The sequence below is a fragment of the Mesoplodon bidens genome, assembly GCF_964165515.1.
Source record: "Mesoplodon bidens genome assembly, chromosome: 3".
Classification (NCBI taxonomy): Eukaryota; Metazoa; Chordata; class Mammalia; order Artiodactyla; family Ziphiidae; genus Mesoplodon; species Mesoplodon bidens.
In genome coordinates, this window is record NC_138178.1 from 3,505,535 (window position 1) to 3,525,567 (window position 20,033).

At 37.2% G+C, this 20,033-nt stretch overlaps 1 protein-coding gene across 4 annotated transcripts in view; it reads right to left on the bottom strand.

Annotated features, from left to right (window-relative positions):
• The window catches only part of ARHGAP12 (Rho GTPase activating protein 12), a 113,734-nt gene that overhangs the window by 17,023 nt on the left and 76,678 nt on the right, over positions 1 to 20,033 (bottom strand). For 3 of the 4 annotated variants that reach the window (XM_081229492.1, XM_081229491.1, XM_081229489.1), the window contains 4 exons: positions 17,780 to 17,905; positions 14,505 to 14,579; positions 7,394 to 7,455; positions 3,002 to 3,083 (listed from right to left, as the gene is read on the bottom strand). In XM_081229492.1, coding sequence (XP_081085618.1) covers positions 3,002 to 3,083; positions 7,394 to 7,455; positions 14,505 to 14,579; positions 17,780 to 17,905 — 345 coding nt within the window. The remainder of the gene's footprint in view (positions 1 to 3,001; positions 3,084 to 7,393; positions 7,456 to 14,504; positions 14,580 to 17,779; positions 17,906 to 20,033) is intronic. The other variant, XM_081229490.1, reaches the window with a different exon arrangement.

Genomic DNA, 20,033 nt, shown 5'->3' on the forward strand with positions numbered 1-20,033 from the left:
TTTATGTCTGCTGAACAAATGAGGTGAAGGAAGTAAGAAAAGGGAAAGTATACTTTAAGTTACTGATATAACAACCCGGGAGATAACTAATATTTTCCGGAAAACAAGTGACGTCTACCTATCCCGAGGAGAAGGAAAGGCTAGCTGGCTTCTGGATGATACAGAATTGGTGTAAAATTATCTTACAGTGGAGCTGCGTGTGGCATATGCACATTTCATTTACTCAGTTTTTACTACCCATGAAACCAAAAATAAACACAAAGCATGAATGGTTTTCTAAAAACAGAGCTTCAAATTGTATGGATGATTTTGCTCAGCATCCCATCGATGAGTATATGCCCTGGAGTAGACTGTAAGATTTGAACTGGCTATTTCTTCCAGTGGATCTTGGTATAGGTTTTTGCACCAAGTGTGAAACTAATCTGTAAAGAACCATACTTCTCCAGCGTGGCCCTGGAACAAACCATCTGAACCCAACTGAAGGAAAAGCAATCTCTTCTAACATCAAAGGAAAAAACTGGCTCTGCGAGACACTGACTTCTCACAGCATCTTCCTGAGAGACACTCAAAGGAAATTTTCACTACAGGTGATTTTTGTCCTTTGGGCTTACGTGTTAGCCTCAGGTTAGGTGTGATGTCACTGTATAAACAGGATAACATTTTACCTACGAAAGATCTAGCTGGTGAGCGAGCAGGGAAACAAAGTTAGGATTCTTTCAAACCCTTTTTGAACAATCCTAATTACAGAGTTAATTAAGAAGCATCTTGCATATTTCATCAATTTTTAATATTCATGAGTGTTGTATATGCCAAAATATACTTACACACTTTTTATTTGAATAATCTTACTAGCTTTTACTTAGGCCACTTAAATTAGTTTTCGTTCCCTTAATATGTACATATGGGAAGAAAAAGCAAGGCAGTTTGAGATTTTATAATTAGCCATAAAATAAAAATTAAGAATTGACTGTATAACCAAGCATTTTATCATATCTGTTTAGTTTTTAAGACTATAAAACACCGTGTGACTATATTTTATTTAATTATACCAACCTGAAATGATTACCATAATGTACTGTATTATTAACAACATATTAATAAAATTTCATTTAAAGGCAAAAATTCAAAGAGTGAATCTCTAAAGTTAAAACTCCATTAAGAATTCTCCAATTTCAAAATTGGCTAGCTCAGTGAATTTTAAGCTACACTTCTGCTATTACCACATGGTAATGCAATAACACAACTTTAGCTGATAAACAGAAATACCCCACACCCTCTGCTGGCATTAGTTTTAATTATGAGTTCTGAATTATGTAAGGTCCTCAGGAGACCTTCATAAAATGCAACCAGCCTGTACTAATGGTTCTGTGCCAGGGTATTCACTTAACACCTTCAAATTTTCTTTTTAATTTTATTTTCTTTAAATCACATACATATCTGCCTACCTCAATGATGCCTCACTTACCACAATGATCTATGTACTTGCTTTATCTGTATATACCACAACCTTCAATCTTTAGGGGTCAGTAATTATCAAATAAATGACCATTATCCAGCTTCCTTCAGGAACTTTTTTATTATTTTAATCTCTAATTGCTTCTCCATTCCTTTTCTTTCATTCACTTCACTCAGTTTCAAATAAAAGTTGAGCCACGAGTAGGAAGAAGAAATAACTGCATCTTCTTCTAGAAATGCATTAATATAAACAAAAAAGTACCATATGCTTCACCTCAGGGGAAAAAGGAGAAATAATTATCAATTTACTTTAAGACAAGTCAAACAAAAATTTCAATCTTTTAATCTGGAAAGCATATCACAGGTCAGTTCCACTGTACTGGCTGACCAGAGAGCAAATCAAAGCATCAGTGAAGCAAAAGAGAAGAAACATTCCAGAAAGTTCATATTCATGCTCAATCCAGCAGATTTTTGGGGTTGCCATATCAGAGTATTTGAGGACTAATACGCTCTATGGCACTCCTGGCTCAGAACAATGTTACATGGCTGCACTGTAAATGTAGATGACTAAAATTTGCTTGAATTTTACAAATGGATTTCTCTTTTATCAAACGTAAAGTCAATAGGTCCTGTTAATTTTAAATCAACTCCGTAATTGTAAGAAATACTGCTTAAGGCAGGATATAAAGCAGACCAAAAACATTAGATTAATTTCATTTTAAAACCTTTTTGGAAATACCCAGAGCATGGACTCTGGAGCCAAAACGGTACCCAGATCTGTCACTTAGTAGCTGTAAGACCTTGAGCGAAGCACTGAACTGTTGTATACTTCATTTTCTCATCTCCAACAGGGGGAGAGGGAATGATAAACAGTACCCCCCCAGAGTTAAGAGGATAATATATACACCATCCTCTACACTTAGAACAGTACCTAACACATTTTCAGCTGTTAGCTAAAAAATGTTAGCTATTATGATATGGCACAAATTATAATTTTTGGTATTTGTATTACAAATAACCAAGGAGTAACGATAGTAAACACTCAAATATACGAAAAGCTTCAAAGTCCCACAAGTGATGGTGACATTTCTTTTTTCTTCTCAAAACTGGCTGATATCATATATAGACATGGAAACCTGACTAGTATCCAAGGGTCAGATCACAATTCAAGGTGGGGCTTGTCACATGATTGCTTATTTTCTGACTAAATATCTGAAAGAGCCAAGTCACAGACACAGGAAAGCTTTGGCATCCTGAAAACAGACCAAGAAATATATCTGTTCTCTAATGCCCAAGTAGTAAGGTCACCTTTCAGTTCAATGCATAAAATATAACTGGTTGGTTTAACAATATGAGTCAGACTTTTCTAAGTAGCCCTTTTCTTTCTCTTGTGAGTCAAAATGCATTTTTAACTAAGAAAACCTCATTTACTCTTATTTGCAAGCTAGTGGTAGCTAGGAGGACTCTGGAATACTTCGTGAAGTTCAGGGCAACACCATCCACATAATTTAAATGTAGAAAGCCTCCAAACAAAAGAAATACTTACCCAACTTGTGCTACTTCCTTGAGTTTTGGTAAACAGTAAAGATGAACCCTGCAACACGGCCCAAGAAGTCAACCAGTTCTTTCTGTAATGATAAAGATGGCCAATTAAAGCTCCATATCCAGTTTTTCTCACCAAATTTAAAAACTTAAAACCTACTTAGCTGTTATCAATGTTGTCCACAATTTACAGTCACACTGACATTCTAATTGTTTTTATTGGGGATATAATTCTAATGGAAATTACAATCATTTTATGGCCCCAAAACAAATGAAGTCAATGAGAGATGTAAGTTATCAGAATAACTATACACCTAACTATGTGCACATGGGGGTAATCCAGCAGATTTGTGATCAAGGGCACTAATTTAGAGTCACATGAACTGAACACTGCATTTGGCAAGAATTCTTATTCACAATTAAAAATTCGACAAACATGCTCATCTTACCTAATTCTCTGTAGATACAGATTGTTTTATATCTCTTAGTTATCTTCCTTCCCTTAATAAGGCTATACCAGGTAAGCGGTAGATTGTATAAATTACATGCTGGTTGATAACTAAACTAAGGTTACTATTACTAAAATAAGGCTTTTTAAAAATCTTTCCTAAATTACAAAATCAACACACATACTATATCAAAACTCTGAACGTAGAAATGTATACAGAAAAAGGCCCCATTTCTTCTCCTTCAACCACCTCTCCAGAGGTAACCAGTGTTCACATTATAAGGCAATTTAATTGCTGGCAGGCTAAAACGAACGTCAAATGTATCTTCCACAGGAATTTATTAAGGCTCGCCTTACAGCCAAACATATGGCCAGTTTTGTGAAAACTTTATACGCACTCAAAAGAAGGTTTATTCTCCATATTCAGAATGTAGAATTTAATATCTACCAATTAGACCTACTTGATTATTTTACGACTTTTTATGTCCACTTGAACTTGAAAAGTGAAATAAAGTTTACTCCTACTGAATCTCTATTTTTCCTTTTATTTCCTGTTGTTTTGCTTATGGTCATTAACACTACTTACTCAGTGAATGGCTATTTCTAATGACGAGATCTTCACTGTGGATTGATCCACAGTGCTTTATCATTTTAAAAATGCTTAGTGCCTTCCCCGAGTTGAACCTGTCTGCTACTAAGATCCCTATTCCTGCTTTACTTTTTATGCCTTTGATATGCGTTTTTATTTGTTTTAACTTTTCTGAATCATTTTTCAGATGTCTCTTTTGTATGTAATATTGAATTGGGTTTTGTGTTTCAGTCTGAGCACCTTTTTCTTTCAACAGATGAATATAGTGCATTTACATTTATTTATACTGATATGACACATATGCTTGGTACCTGTTCTGTCATCATTTTATTATATTTTCATTTTATTTTATTATTTTGTTTTGTGTGGATCTCAAGATATTTTGGAAGGATTTATTTTCATTGGTAAATTTATTTTATATTCCATCTTATATTTCTTTAGATAATATCTAACTTCTCTATGCTGAAAAATGCTAAAATATATTCTCACTTTAAATATATATATATATGTATTTCCACTTTAAATAAACTTTTTGAGTTTAATTTTCAAAATCAAAAAAACTGTAGAATGTATATCTCAGAACAAATATTGAATATATGGATACTGAATGAATGACAGTATCCAAATATTGAGTTGCAGGTAGAATTAGTCACACCTTTTTCATGGAACCAATTTTTTCCTGAACAAACAACTGACGGATACACTGATTATTTAGACTTGACTACTTGGCAGGTAGACATTATCTCAAAAATAAATGAAGTGAGCCTTTCATTTCAAGGAAAATAAATGATAGTATATGTTCACAATAACAAATTAAAGCCTTTAAACAGAAAGCAGAATTTTGGAAAACTTGGCACATCTGCCACTGTGAGGCTGACAATATTCCAAAACTTAGTGACTTTGATGATGATATTACTGATTTATGATTCTTTGATATTATAAAATAAAATGTGCCAACATTTGAAAAATCGGCAAACTTAGTAAACCAGTATTTTCCAAATGACCTACAAGATACTACAAAATTATGCATAGGTAAAGATTCATTCACAATGCAACACAGACCCATGGATTTTAATGTAACTGAGTACTGAAAGTTTAAGGATAGTTTTTCAGAATCTTCATTGCAACTAACATTTTTGGCATTTTGGTGTAGCAGAAAAAATACGCACAATTATCTGAGAAGGGTATTAAAATATTCCTCCCTTTTCCAACTTTATCTATGTAAAGGAGCATTTTCTTTATATACTTCAACCAAAATAATATGTCGCAACAGACTGACTGCAAGCAGAGATGAGAATCCAGGTGTCTTCCATTAAGCCAAATAGTAAAGATTTCTGAAAACATAAAACAATGCCACGCTTCTCATGGAAGTTTTCTGCATGAGAAAATACAGGGGGTTTTCTTCATAAAAGATGTTATTCATGTTAACATGTAACAGGTTATTAGTTTTAAAAGAGTTAATAGAGATTCTTAAAATTTCTCAGTTTTAATTTCTTACAGTAAATAATTCTAGATAAACTATATAGACAAAAGCTCTTTGCACTAACCAATAATTTTTAAGAGTTTAAAGAGGTCCTCAGAACAAAATGTTTGGTTTTTTTTGTTGTTGTTTTTTTGCCGTACGTGGGCCTCTCACTGTTGTGGCCTCTCCCGTTGCAGAGCACAGGCTCCGGACGCGCAGGCTCAGCAGCCATGGCTCACGGGCCCAGCCGCTCCGCGGCATGTGGGATCTTCCCGGACCAGGGCACGAACCCGTGTCCCCTGCATCGGCAGGCGGATTCTCAACCACTGCGCCACCAGGGAAGCCCCCAAAATGTTTGATCAACACTAAAATACAGGAAATTAAAACACCACTGTGCTCAGCTCTATATAAATAAATTTGAATATAATGAAATGGACGATATTCTTAGGAAAAGTATTCCAAAAAGCATTCCAAAATAAGTAGAAAATCTAAAAAACTAATTATCACAGGAAAAATGACAACAATGAAAACAGGGAAAATGGCCAAAGACCTACCTGCACTACATATGCCCAAAAGGGAGAAAAGAAAAAAAGATCCAATTCACATGACTTCTACCAAGGAACAGCTTCAGGAACAGGTAACTGCAGTATTTGTAAAGCTATTTCAAAGCACTTAAAAGAAAAACTTCCAAGTATCAAAATCTGACAAAGACAGTTCAATTAAAGCAAATCTAAAAAACTCAACTACATGTAAATTTTAAACTCTTTCTTAAACAACAGACTGATCTCACTTTGGCTATAAAACCCTAGCATTTCAGCAGTTTTTTAAAACTGGGGAAAATGCAACTTATCTTACAAAGAGTTAATTTCCTTAATTTATTAACCAAAAAAACCCAACAACCCAACAGAAAAAGAGACAAAGGGTATAAACTGATAATTCAACGACAACAACAAAAAAGAAATATAAATGGCTTGTGGTACTCTACCCTACTAAAAAGAAACGCAAATAAAAACAACATTTTCTCTCAAATCTCTATTAGCAAAGATCAAAGAGTTTGACAACGTACTGAATGGGCAAAGACATGGAGAAATCCAAGGCTCCTGAGGTTGGAACTGACTGAGAGCCTTAGGGCACAATTTGGAATTGTATGAAAATGACCAACTGCATATGGCCTAGCAATTCCACTTTCATAAAATATGTTCTACAGGCCTATCTACATACTTGCAAAATGAACCGTGCAAGACACTGAGGGTAATACTGTTTGTAATAGCAAAAAATGGAAACATCTTAAATGTCTACCAATAGACAGGTATATTTACATACTTGCAAATAAATAACAGTTAAATAAACTATGATGCAGCCATACAACATACAACTATGCAGCAGTTAAAAACTATGTGCCAGCTGTACATGCAATGAAATAGCACCATCTCCAAGATAAACTGTTAAAAGATTGTGTTAAAAAAAATTAATCTATGCACATGTAAATATATCTATTTTCTATCTCTGGAGGAAGACAGTACATCTCACTAGACATAACTGGTTACCTCTGGGGAGGGAAACTGATGGCTGGTGACTGACTTCTGACTACATGTTTTGTGTACGTTTGTATTTTGCCATGTGCATTTATTACTTATTGAAAAAAATTTTAATAAAGCTAATGCCTGCTCAGAATCCTCCACTTTATCACCTCTGAATTTAATCTTACCTTTAGAAATATGTCAAGACAAAGAAAAATTTTCCTCTACTTCCTGACAATCTTATATACATCATATTAGAAAATACATTTGAAATTCTTTGAACCTGTTAATTACTGCTACTAGAATATAATTATATTCAGTTTTTATTTGTATCAATCGATGAAATATGTGAGAACATTAATGATCTGTGTACTTACCGAACCTTTTTCCCATTTTCAGTAATTTTTGTTACATTTAATAATCCATATTTCTCTTGACCCTATGATATGGAACAGAGGTATTACTGTTTATAGATCATTCATACAGACAATGAAGTCCAAATTCTTACATAGGACTGAATCAAAATGATCTGGTACTCTAAATATTAGCTTAAAAGAAAAGATCAGTCAGTGCGTAATATGGTTAGTTCTAGACTACCTTAAGAATATAATTTCCTAATACTTCTGTAAAGTTTTTTTCAGCTATTTTTGTAATTAAACACTTGGTCTTCTCAAGGAATAGCAGCCATAAGGTAAGGTAAAATCAAATTAAATTTCCACATGAACGCTACATGTCAGCACTGGAAAAATGATTTATGACTTCCTGTTCAAAGCAAGTGATACCATGCTATAAATACCACAAAAAAGGAACTGTTTACTTTGCTGTCATTTTACAACAGTATAGTCTGAAAATTATTTAAGATACTAACCTACTTTGTCAGAATGTGAAAATAAGTAGGTAGAACAAATGCAGTGACTGTATTTAATAAATTACTTAAAAGTAAGTGGCACTATGCATAGAACTGGCCTTAATGTGGCATAAAGAATTCAATATGTGCTTCATTAAACATATTATCAGATGGCAAACTGGGCTCTGGACAAACTAGATCTATTAGTCAGCTGATGTAAGAAACAACAACAGCTTTATCATCAAACCCTAGGAAGGCAAAAGTCACTGTGCTCAAGTTAAATGTTATCATAAAATTCTTCCAGGTGGAGCTGAAGAAGCACTTTCTCATCGCTCTAGCCTTCTACAGTCAAATGAATTTAATCAAAATGAGCCTGTGCCTACAGCCATCATCCATTAGTGAGCACTGTATGAAAACGACAAAGCAGTCAATTTTACTTCAATTAAAACACACACACAATACACACACATACAGGAAAAAATATTCTCAGCTCAGAATTTATTTCTAACTATTTACCTCAGCTATTTTCTCAATGTACTTTAATTAGAAAAAAAATTCTTTCTTGTATGAGAGATAAACATAGCATTATTTTCTCACTAATGTCTAAAAGATAATGTTTGAAAGTTTTGCCTGGTCTGATAATAACTCACATCTATAGACAAAGCTGACAAACGATTATGTTATTCACTTTTGTTATACTGGGAACTTGGGAAATATCCATATTACTATAATTTTTTCAGAAAGCACAGGTTGGATCTCCTTAGATATGCAAGCCTGATACATTTCATAAGAGCTCTCTGTTGCCTCTCAATAAAAATATCAATTACACGGTGATAAGTATGCACAGGATGTTAAGTAAGAACTTTCCCAATTTACCATCAGAAGCAGGGAGGGAAGAAAAACTTTCAGTGATCCAGGAACTAAGTAACATTAATCTGAGAGGATGGGCACTGGTGATGTGAGCACAGGAACTGCAAGGGCGGAGGTGGGAATAAGCCTATTAAAAAACACCAAAGCTGGAACCATGCAGAGTGAAACAGCAGAGACAGGAAGGAAATGCCGGCATCAAAACAGGAAGAAAAATGGAAGGGACAGCAACAGTGGCAGACGGCCGAAGCCTGAGGGGGAAAGAGACACTCCGGACCAGGGATTCGCACCTGAGTCACGGGGGGACCAACACTGCACGGAATGGTGCACGTACACGCGTCCTTCCAGCGAAGGGCCCCGAGCTCTCAGGAAATTCTCACAGGGACCAAGACCCAAGCACTAATGCTCTAAGCAGTAAGCACTCCATCGTGAACAGAGAATAAGAACAAAACGTGCCACGTCCAAAACGTACCAATGCAATGACCATGACCACGCGGTGTGAGAAGTGCTCAGAGGAAGGCATACCTAACTCCACCTGAGGGGGGAGGAGGGAGGAAGAGAAGCTTCCCGGAGACCCTGGCCCGGGAGTGAGGACAGGAGTCGTCCAGACAGAAGCGACCGACGGGTGAAGGCACAGAAGCCGGAAGCGCATCATCTCTACGAGGCTTAGGTTCCCTCAGCGTACGGGGTGCAGCCGAGCAGGAGGAAGGGCGGGGGGGCGGGCAGCGGACCGAGCGAGGCAGGAGCAGGCGATGCAGCGCCACCGGCACGCTGTTCTGATAACGCCTATCAGCGCACGAGGTGCTGACGGCCTGGCCCAGGCAGAGGCCTGAGACGGTGAAGAGGGGCCACGCGTGAGAGCGACTCGGACGGCAGGACTGACCGGGACGGGACGGGAGGAAGGAGGCAAGATCGGGGAGACTCCCAGGCTCGAGCGGCTGGGCAGCTGGGGGCCCTCAGCTGCGACGACAAGCTCTAGAGGAGCCGTCCCTGACCCCTCGGCAGGCGCTCCTCCGCCCTCCAACGACTGAGGACGGCCCCCAGTTTGTTTCCTTCGTGGCACCTAATGCAGAGCACAACTACATGTTATGCATTCGCCACCTACTGTCAGGCTGCGCGTCGGGACCACGCCTGCTGTGCTCACCATGTATGACAGCGCCCAGCACGGCGGCTAGCGTGGTGCCGGGGCTCAACACATGTTTGTTGGAGTAATTAACCAACAGAGCGGCCGCGCTATCACTCTACCAAGAAACGCGGGAGAGGCTCAGTGATGGAGAAAATAAAGCTTTAACTCTTAAACACTGAAGTTCGGAATTTGACATAAAAGTGACAAGCAGGCAGATATAGGTTTGGCTACACAGGTGTAGATGTCAGGGGGAAATTTAGGCAGATTATTAGTTTATACTGTTCGGTGTACTCTTCTCTACTTAATAGGACTCAAAGTCAACCAATGTTTTTGTGTAGCTTACTAAAATAACTTCATAAAAATACCTGTTAAGTCCTTTAAAAACTGCCCATACTCACACATGAATATTTCTTAGTCTAAATATGTCGTTACTCCAAGGGAAACTTCGTGTTGAAAATAAGCAGGAATGTTTTAATATGAACTGGCAAAATATGGTTAAATTTCAACCAAAAATATTGTAGTAAGATTGTCCTATCCTAATTAAGGCAAGAAAACAATAAAATGTCAGTTCTGTTGAGTAATCTGGGAAAACTTCCACAGGTTCATAATCATTTTGCAGGCTCCAGAATTTCTAATTGATTTTACATTCATTTAGTAAGATAAGCATTTCCCAATTTTGGCTAATAATTATTATATATCAAAATCAATACCTCCCATTAAAATCTTTATCTTCAGTTAATCATGTTATAACCATGTAATAAAAAGATTCTGTCTATACAGAGTAAGTAACCTTGCCCTGTGATATAATGTTGAAAAAGAACCAGTGTGATAAAACTTCCAGAGCAGGTAAATCCATACTAGAGGCTGCCATGGGGAGGGGAGAAGAGGTGGGGAAAGGTGCAGTGACTGCTTAATGGTAGGCGTCTCCCCCTGAGGTGATGAAAGTGTCCTGAAACTGAGCAGGAGTGACAGCTACACACATTGTAAATACACTAAAGCCACTGAACTATATACTTTAAAATCGTTAATGGCTAATTTTATGTTATATGAATTTCACCTCGATTAAAAAAATGTTTAAAGAGCCAGTGTTATAAAAAATTATTTAAATCATGTTTTTAAAAAAGGCTTTAGAATAGTAATATTCAATGTAAAAAAATTAGCCGATTTGTCCACTAAACCCTTTTGGTAACAAACGTGTTGAAATGCCCTTTTCTCCAAAGTGGGTAAAGCATTTTAATACCATAATTGGAAAGACAAAGTCAAAAGCTCAAGTTTCCAAATTATATACTTAAAATTGTATTCACTATTCAGTAAATGAGAACTTTAAAATGCATATCCTCATAGGCACATTGGGACACATAGAGATGAGGTTCTTAGATCAGCCTACAAAATCCTCTTTAATCCATGTTGCAGTCATATTTTAGAGGAATATCAATTTTTTAAAAATGTATACACTACCTATTTCAAAAAAGGACTTGAAGTGACTATGAAAAATAACAATGCATTTGAAAACTGGAAATAAAACAAGAAAAAGTGAACATGTTTAAAATTTATATTAAGGGATGAAATTTTAATCTGGTTTGATTAGAGGAGACTGAATGAAAACATCATACACTACGTGAACAAAGCCTGTCAAACGAGACCATGTATTCTATGACTCCACTCATGTGAAGCGTCCAGAAGAGGCAGATCTAGTGAGATAGAAAGCACATTACTGGTTTCTTAGGGCTTGATGGGATGTGGAAGTAGAGGGGTGACAGCAACGAGTACTTCTTTTCGAAGTGATGAAGATGTTCTAAAATGACCGTCCTGATGGTTGCACTTATCTGAACATACTAGAAACCACTGAACTGTACACTTTAAAGGGGTGAACGGTGTAGTAGTATGTTAGTCATATTTCAATACGGTTTTAATAAAAAATAAATAAATAAAGAGATTCAATAGGCAATCTGCAGAGATTTAAAGATGCCATCAGGTAACTAACACTGATTACGATGTCAGTTTCTTCTTCTTAACACTAAGGCTTTACACCAACCAGATTTTAACTCACAAAGAACTAAAAAAAAAAAAATCTGCTTGTATTAACTGGGTAAGAGTGGGAAAGACAGGCAAAAGACTCCATTCAAATAGGGCAAGTAGAGAAGAGGGCAGAGGCTGCAGGAGGAAAGAAGAGGCTCCGGGGAGCAGAAGCCGGGGGGGCCAGACTGGGGCTTGGGGGGAAGGACGCTGCACACTTACAGGGAAACAGAACAGCCTCAGCAGAATGAACAGAGCTGTTCCTGTTTTCCACCTGAAGGTAAATAAAGAACGAAACAGAATCCTGCTGCGGCAGTTCCCTGCCATGGCCATCAGAGGGGACCCTGAGTCTGGGGCAGACAGGTGACTGGCAAACTCTTGAGAAAGGGGTAACTGCCTGGGGGAATAATTTGCAAACCGTCCTTTTAACTCCCATGTGAACACTTATAAACTCACGTTTCCAGGATTACCAAGAAATTCCCTTTTACCAAAATGTAAATAATTTATAAAAGGCCTTCTCAGAAGTTACATATTACCCATATTTAAAATAAGTTAAAAAGGGTTTCTGCTTCTTTTCTAGATGGATGGATAGATTAAGAATACTGCAGTAATAGTACCTTACATTCATACAGGAAATCCTGACAAAACCACTAAAATCATGTTCACTTTGATCTTTATTTAATTTTCATGCACCCAGGACTGTGTTAAATAATGCAAAAGATAAAAAGTATTAGAAAGCAGCGCCCCCCCCCCACCGCTCTCTCTGAGTGCCTTCAGATTTTAAACCCTTAGCAGAGAGCTGAGGGGCACACGAGGTAACTTTCACACCATTAATGCCATCAGTGACTTGAGAGCTCAAAGAAAAAGAAGAGATGCTATTATGCTGAGGTTAGTGTGGGCAGGCCCTAAGGGGTCATCCCACTGGTCAGCACAAGATTAAGTGTAGGTGCAGAGAGGCTGAGGACCACGGTAGGCAGGGAACCCGCCTGAGCAATATCAGCAGGATGGGTGGACAGCATGTGATAGGAACCAAAAGACCTGATTTGCTCAGGGGATGGAGAAAAGAGCCAGACAAGCAAAACAGCATCTGTGAAAAACCTGTGCCTCTAGAAAATCGGAATTATCCTAACAAACAAGAGTCTATAATAGTTTCTTAAAATTAAGGAAGTAACAATAAAAGTTTGTCTTCTGGAAAGCTTTAAAAATTTCATTTCGGCAAAACTCCAGGGAACAGCTGCTCTATGGCACTGGGGTTACTCTGGCCCTGCTCTAAGGAGTCTTTTCCTTGTCTAGTGGGGAAGACATGAGCTGAGGGTTGGAAGTTCCTACAAGAAATAGGAAATGAGAAGAGTTACTCGATTTTATGGACTCAAACAACATATAATTAAATGTTATTAATAGTATCACAGGGAAACATGACCAAAGCTAGAGGATCTGAAGAAAATTCCGAGCCTGAACCACGCTCTAAGGCATGACCAGAAGTTGACCAGGCAGAGACGTCAGGGAAGACGGGTTTCAGTGCGTGAAGGGCCTGGACCTGAAGGGCGGGCTCCTTTGCAGAGAGGAGAGCAGCGGGGCTGCAGGAAAACATGCCGGGGCGGGGGGGCGGGCGGCAAGGAGGGGGATGAGGACCCGGGACAGGCGCAGTGCTGCAGAGCTCGGCACGAAGCTGCGTCCTCCTTCTGAAAGGAAAGGAGGGCCGCTGGAGGGGAGGAGCAGGAGGGGCAGATCACAGGGCGGACTTGGGGACGGGGCGCTGCAAACACCGAGACCAAGTAGAATTCCTCCAAAGTTATGACTGAAGAGAAGGGCTTCCCTGGTGGCGCAGTGGCTAAGAATCCGCCTGCCAATGCAGGGGACATGGGGTTCGAGCCCTGGTCCGGGAAGATCCCACATGCCGCAGAGCAACGAAGCCCGTGAGCCACAACTACTGAGCCTGCGCTCTAGAGCCCGCACACCACAACTACTGAGCCTGCGCTCTAGAGCCCGCACACCACAACTACTGAGCCTGTGCACCTAGAGCCCGTGCTCCACAACAAGAAGCCCCCGCAATGAGAAGCCTGCGCACCACAACAAAGAGTAGACCCCGCTCACCGCAACTAGAGAAAGCCTGCACGCAGCACCGAAGACCCAAGGCAGCAAATAAATAAATGAATGAATGAATGAATAACTAAAGAGAAGTCACTGTATTGCCAATATTACCTGGCCTAGGCTGGGCAATGCATTTGACAGCTTAGTGGGGAAAAAAAGGCATCCAAGCTCGTTAAGGAGGAGGGAAGTGATTCTTACCTCTGGACTGCTGGCCTGAGGGAGGAAGGGTAACGTGTAATCTGACAGGATTCTCCAGGGATTTTTGTATTTATGTGTAAAAGCTGAACATAAATTCACTGCTTACAAATATGGTACACAAGTTGATCATGAAGATACCATATTTTGCATAAAAGGGGGAATTTTTAAATCAATAAAATCTGATTTTTAATTTAAACCTATTATCTGATTATTTTTGAAAGACCAGTGAAATTTAATAGAAGCCCAAGAGATATTTTTACACATTACACTTAGAGAAAATTAATGTACTGCAATGGATTGAAATAATTGGACCATATTATCTACATGCTTCTATCATACTAACTGTATCTTGGTTCTTTGGTGAGGAGGGAGAAGACTCATTTTCAGGATAGCAGGGTTTGGAGGCAGGTGGAGATTCCTACAAGAAATAAGTAATGAGAAATGTTACTCTATTTCATATAATTATATTTCTCCCTCTACCGACAGTGGGAAAGCTTAATAAGGGAGGCTAAGAAAAAGTTTTTCCTAGTTATTTCCCTTCTATATTCAGCTATGAAACTAATATGGTACAGATGTGAAAACTACAGATATCATAAAGTTTATGAAATATGGCATATTTTATACCAATTACAGTAAATATAAATACCGCATACGGAATTACTCAAAAGAAATGATGCATGTTGCCTTAAAATCATGATGTTGCATCAGCTTAAATTAACCATATTTAAAATAAGTAAAATCTGAACACTTAACGGATAAAAATGTAACAGTCCCCATACTAACTTGCTCTGGGTATGAATCCTGGTAGGATTAGGCAAGGAATAGTCACAGGAACTACTTGGCAACTTGTATTAAGAAATTAAATTAAATTGCTATTAATATTTAATGTAATTTATAGCTAACTTCCCAATTATTAGAAATAAGCAAGGTTGTTTAAAATGCAAAGAAGAAACTTCAGATTTACAGATTAATAACTCACCAGGAAAAAATATATATTTTAATGTCTAAGCCTACAAGAATATATAATAGGAGCAAACCAATAATGTGCATTTTTAAAGCAATTCTGCTTTGTCAATATTAAAACATGGTATGTGATTTCTACCTCAGATATCTGTAAAACTATTCATGGAGGATAAGACTGAAAAAAACATTTTTTGGGACCAAGAGCCAAGCTCCGTTTTTCTCTGTTCTCCTAGAAGCTTTGAATAATTTCAGGAAAAGAGAATTAGGAAAATCATATGCCAATGTCTATTATTATTTTTCCTATAAAACCAAATAATTTACTTGGACATTCATCTTCACATCTGTATCATCTACTTTACTACACTTATGAAACTGGATAACGTACTGGGAATTTGTATTAAATCACAATACAAAAAACCATTAATAAAATCCATTCACTTAGAAAAAAGTCTTCAGGTTTATATCCTGTACAATTCGTAAATACAGAAACCAGGTAGCAGTGAAACTGTACAGGGACGATCCTTGAAGGTAACAACCTTGAAATCCAAGACCTACACTATAAATGGAGAAAACATTAAAATCATTATCAAATATATCTTTATAAAAATTACATTTAATGTCCAATTATCAGTTTAGCCTCATTTAAGTATTTTTTCTAACAGCTTCAGATGTTTTACTTTTCAATTTCTTGACTTCTAAGAGTGTTTAATATTAAAACACTCTGAGAAAAAGAGGAAAGATTTGATGACCCATAAACTAGAAAATAAGTAATTGAATAAAATGAATGGTAATTACAACTTATTTTTCATGGCATTATCAGTCCTACAGAAATGAAAACCATAGCAAATGGAGTAATAATGTAAACACAACAATTATAATTATTATAAACCAACAATTTTACATTTATCCATTTGTTTATGTATATTTATAAATGTATATGCATATATAAATACATCTTAATGTCTACAAGCAGCAGGTTTTAGTAAAAATCATACATAGGCAGAAACAAACAGATGTATCCATACACACACACACACACACACACACGCACACACACCTAGCTCCACCAAGGCTGTCTGGCAACTGAATTAGGACCCATATCATCATAACAACATTCGCTACATAGTATTAGGTTTCTCTGATTATCTTTCAAGTTATACGCATTTCACCCCTTATCATATATTAGTCAGCTAGTTTGTTCTGGTATAGTCCCTCTTTTATAATCTCAAATCTTAAAATCGTGTATACTGTGTGATGATAAATAGAAGAGTTTACTTGGTGAAGTAGCTATCTATGACTCCATCTATAAAGGTGGGGGAGGAGACATGTCTACCAAAAACAAGTAGAGCTCTGGTCTCAAGAAAATCATGTTATCACATGCTGAAACAATTAGATGAAAAAGGATATATAATAAGAACTTCATGCAGGTTATTCTAATAATAGACTGAAAATGAATCTCAAGAAAGATTATAAGGGAGTAACAAATTTTAAGTCTACATCACTAAAATAACCATCCTTTTGGTTCTAGTACCAAGAGCCAGTAGAGTTGGCTCAACAACAGCTTTTGCACTAGAGCTTTCATTACATACAGTAGGAGCTTTCTGTATACACTGAACTGTAATCTGGTTCTTGGAGTTAAATGAATTTTTCTATTAAAATCTCTAGGACTCTTACCTACACAGGTTAACCTCAATGCTAGTATATTGGGTTGGCCAAAAAGTTCGTTCGGGTTCCCTCACAAGCACTTATGAAACACCCGAGTGAACTTTTTGGCCAACCCAATATTTTCAAGCATTCTTCAATAGACTCCAAAATTTCATTCCCCCTACATTCAACCACATAACATCCTTACAAACAGAAATTAGAAGTACTTGTCTGACTGACTGAGATAATTTAGAAAGGAATTTAAGACTGAAAGCATACAAACACAGAGAAATATGCCTCAGGAGAGTTCATCCTGTTTTCACTAACTACCTAAAAATGCAGGAAACCTATTAATTATGTCAAAGGAGCAGCCTGGTGGTAAAATAACAGAGAGTCCCCAGCGACAAATATTTTAGCTTTAGGGTGTTGCCACCACCCTCAGATTTTAACATTAGTATGTCTGCTGTTCTACAAATTCGTACTAAGTTCCTATTCTATCCCCAAAATGAAGCCACAATGTAAAGATGTAACTCACAAGGAAATTCAAAACCTCATGGCTTTTCCAATCTCATGTTTGCATCAAAATCCATTCCCTATTTGAAACCGAGAACATGACTTCTCAGAAGCACTTGTGCAAAGAGCACTTAGGGGAACAGGAGGAGCAGGGTTCCAACCGTCCCTGGGATGGGAAAGTCAGTGAAACGCCTTTACCATTAAACCTCCTAGAGACCGAAGACAAACAATAACAGATATGTGACCTTAAAAAGAGATTATGAAGAAAAACCTGTCACCTACTAGGCCCATATGTATCATGGAACACATAGTTATGCCACATGTAAGTCAGTCCATTGTGCAAAAATAAAAAAACTTCAAAACCAAACCCCACTCCGGGACAAACTGATATGACATACAATAAACCAGTCATCACCAAGGTGTGAGATTCAACCGAGGAGAAAATACAGAATAAAGAACTTGGCAAAGTTCGTAGCAGATTTTCTCAGAAGGTCCTACCTTGTCATTGGTGTCCAGCACAATGGTGCTATGTCTCCACTTTGTTAGCACTATTGGTTCTTGCAGCCGCCTGTCCAGACTCCTACTTTTAATAATTTCTCTTTGCTGCTGAGATGAGGCATTATACTAAAGAAAACAAATTATACCTCATAAATAATAGAAACAAAAGTGGAATCTAAACATGCTGGCTCCAAGTGACACACGGTGTTAGGCAAAACCCACCATGTGACACTAACCTGAGTTTTCTCATCTTTGACCAGCACTGTGACACAATGAAGAAGATCACAGATTTGGGTATTGGAGAGGCCAAGTTAATGTTATCTTTGGCAAAACACTTAATCTCCACAAGGCTAAGTTTCATCAACTATAAAACAGATATAATGGAAATAGAGTTCTAAGGATTAAACAGTATAAAAAGTGCCAGATGTAGCCCTGATAGGTTCTCAATAAATATTAGTAGTTATAATTTATAAAATGAGGTCATTGGACAAATTAATTTTTTAAGGTTCCTTCTACTTCAAAAATTCACATGAATTCAATTTGTGGTTTAGGTTTTTTAAATGATGCTTTCATATACAACAGTATTCTCACATTTAAAGGAGTTTTTGTCTTTACTTTTACTTTCCATATGTAGGCCAAACACACTATTATTTGTTTCTCTGAAGTGGTAAAACATAACCAAGTCAAAAGGCAGAGATGGTACTCGTTCCAAACACCAATCCTGAACATATCAGTTGTGTACAAAGGATAAGTAATAACTACCAACTGAAAATGAAATATAACATTAAGAACACATTATCAATAAGGTATTAGGTCTTGTGAGTGTCTGAAATGTCAATTAGACCACCAGGCATAAACATTTGAGAAATGTGAGGTTTAAGAGTTATGCTGTTTTATACAGGCAGTCTTAATAAATTATAAATAATAAATTATAATAAAATGACAAAAGAGGGCTTCCCTGGTGGCGCAGTGGTTGAGAGTCCGCCTGCCGATGCAGGGGACACGGGTTCGTGCCCCGGTCCGGGAAGATCCCACATGCCGCGGAGCGGCTGGGCCCGTGAGCCATGGCCGCTGAGCCTGCGTGTCCGGAGCCTGTGCTCCGCAACGGGAGAGACCACAACAGTGAGAGGCCCGCGTACCGCCAAAAAAAAAAAAAAAAAGACAAAAGAAAATTCATCTACTTTTTAAGGGATACATCCTTCTCCTGAAACCAAAGGATACCTAATATCTACTTCTCTAAAAAGCCCAGTAAATCTTAAATTTTAATGACTCGTAATTTCAGTGACATTATGTTTTATTATGTTATACTACTATATCTCAGTAATATATTATTATTTATATTGTTTTTAATTTTAAAACTTTCCAACATCTTTCTCCATAATATGCCATTTCTTCACTTCCCAGAATGAGTCCAGACAGGTCCCCCAAACTGTTTCCAAAGCTGTTACTTCATTTTTTACATTAAAAATTTGCTAAAGCCAGGCAATCACATATGGGTATATGTTTTTCATTCATTGTTGCTTAACAAACTGCCATCTTAAAATTTGTCACAGAAGTTAACAAAGGGATCATTTCTAGAATGAACAAAGACGAAGCTTAAAGGCTTCCCCCCAAAAAATTCTGCGCCGTATATCGCTAAGTGAAGAGACCGAGTTATTAAGCAGAGCTCCTTCCAGACAATCATCGTTAACAATAATTAAAATGTGTAGTTGCGTGTAAGCTTGTGTATGAACTTTAATGGATACCTACCCTAGCTGTTGAACTTTATAACTACAGTTGTTTAGAAATCCTTTCCAAGGGGCAAGAAAAATAATGTAAAATTAAACTGGGTAATATTCACAATTTAAAAGGTGCTGGTAATTTTATTAGGCAACAGTATGTTCATAAAAGCAAATAAAGCACCAATAAGATGTCATATAAAATCTAGTGTAGACAGAAGACAAAAATAAAGTGTCACATAATCAGAGAAAAGAAAAATAAGATGATACCACAGCTAAAATACACACACACACACACACGTCTAGTTAAACAAGATGGCTAAAACAACATTTTAGAAATCTTTTTAGAACAACTTTTTTCTTTTAAGAATTTTAATTGCAATTTTATTTGAATTATTTCAAACATACAAAAGAACAGCGACTATAATAAAAACCCACCACAAGCTTCAGTACATCTAACATAAAACAGGTACCTTTTTTTTAAAGAAAAAAAATATTAGAGTCCTCTGAAGACATCTTCCAGATTCCATTCCTCT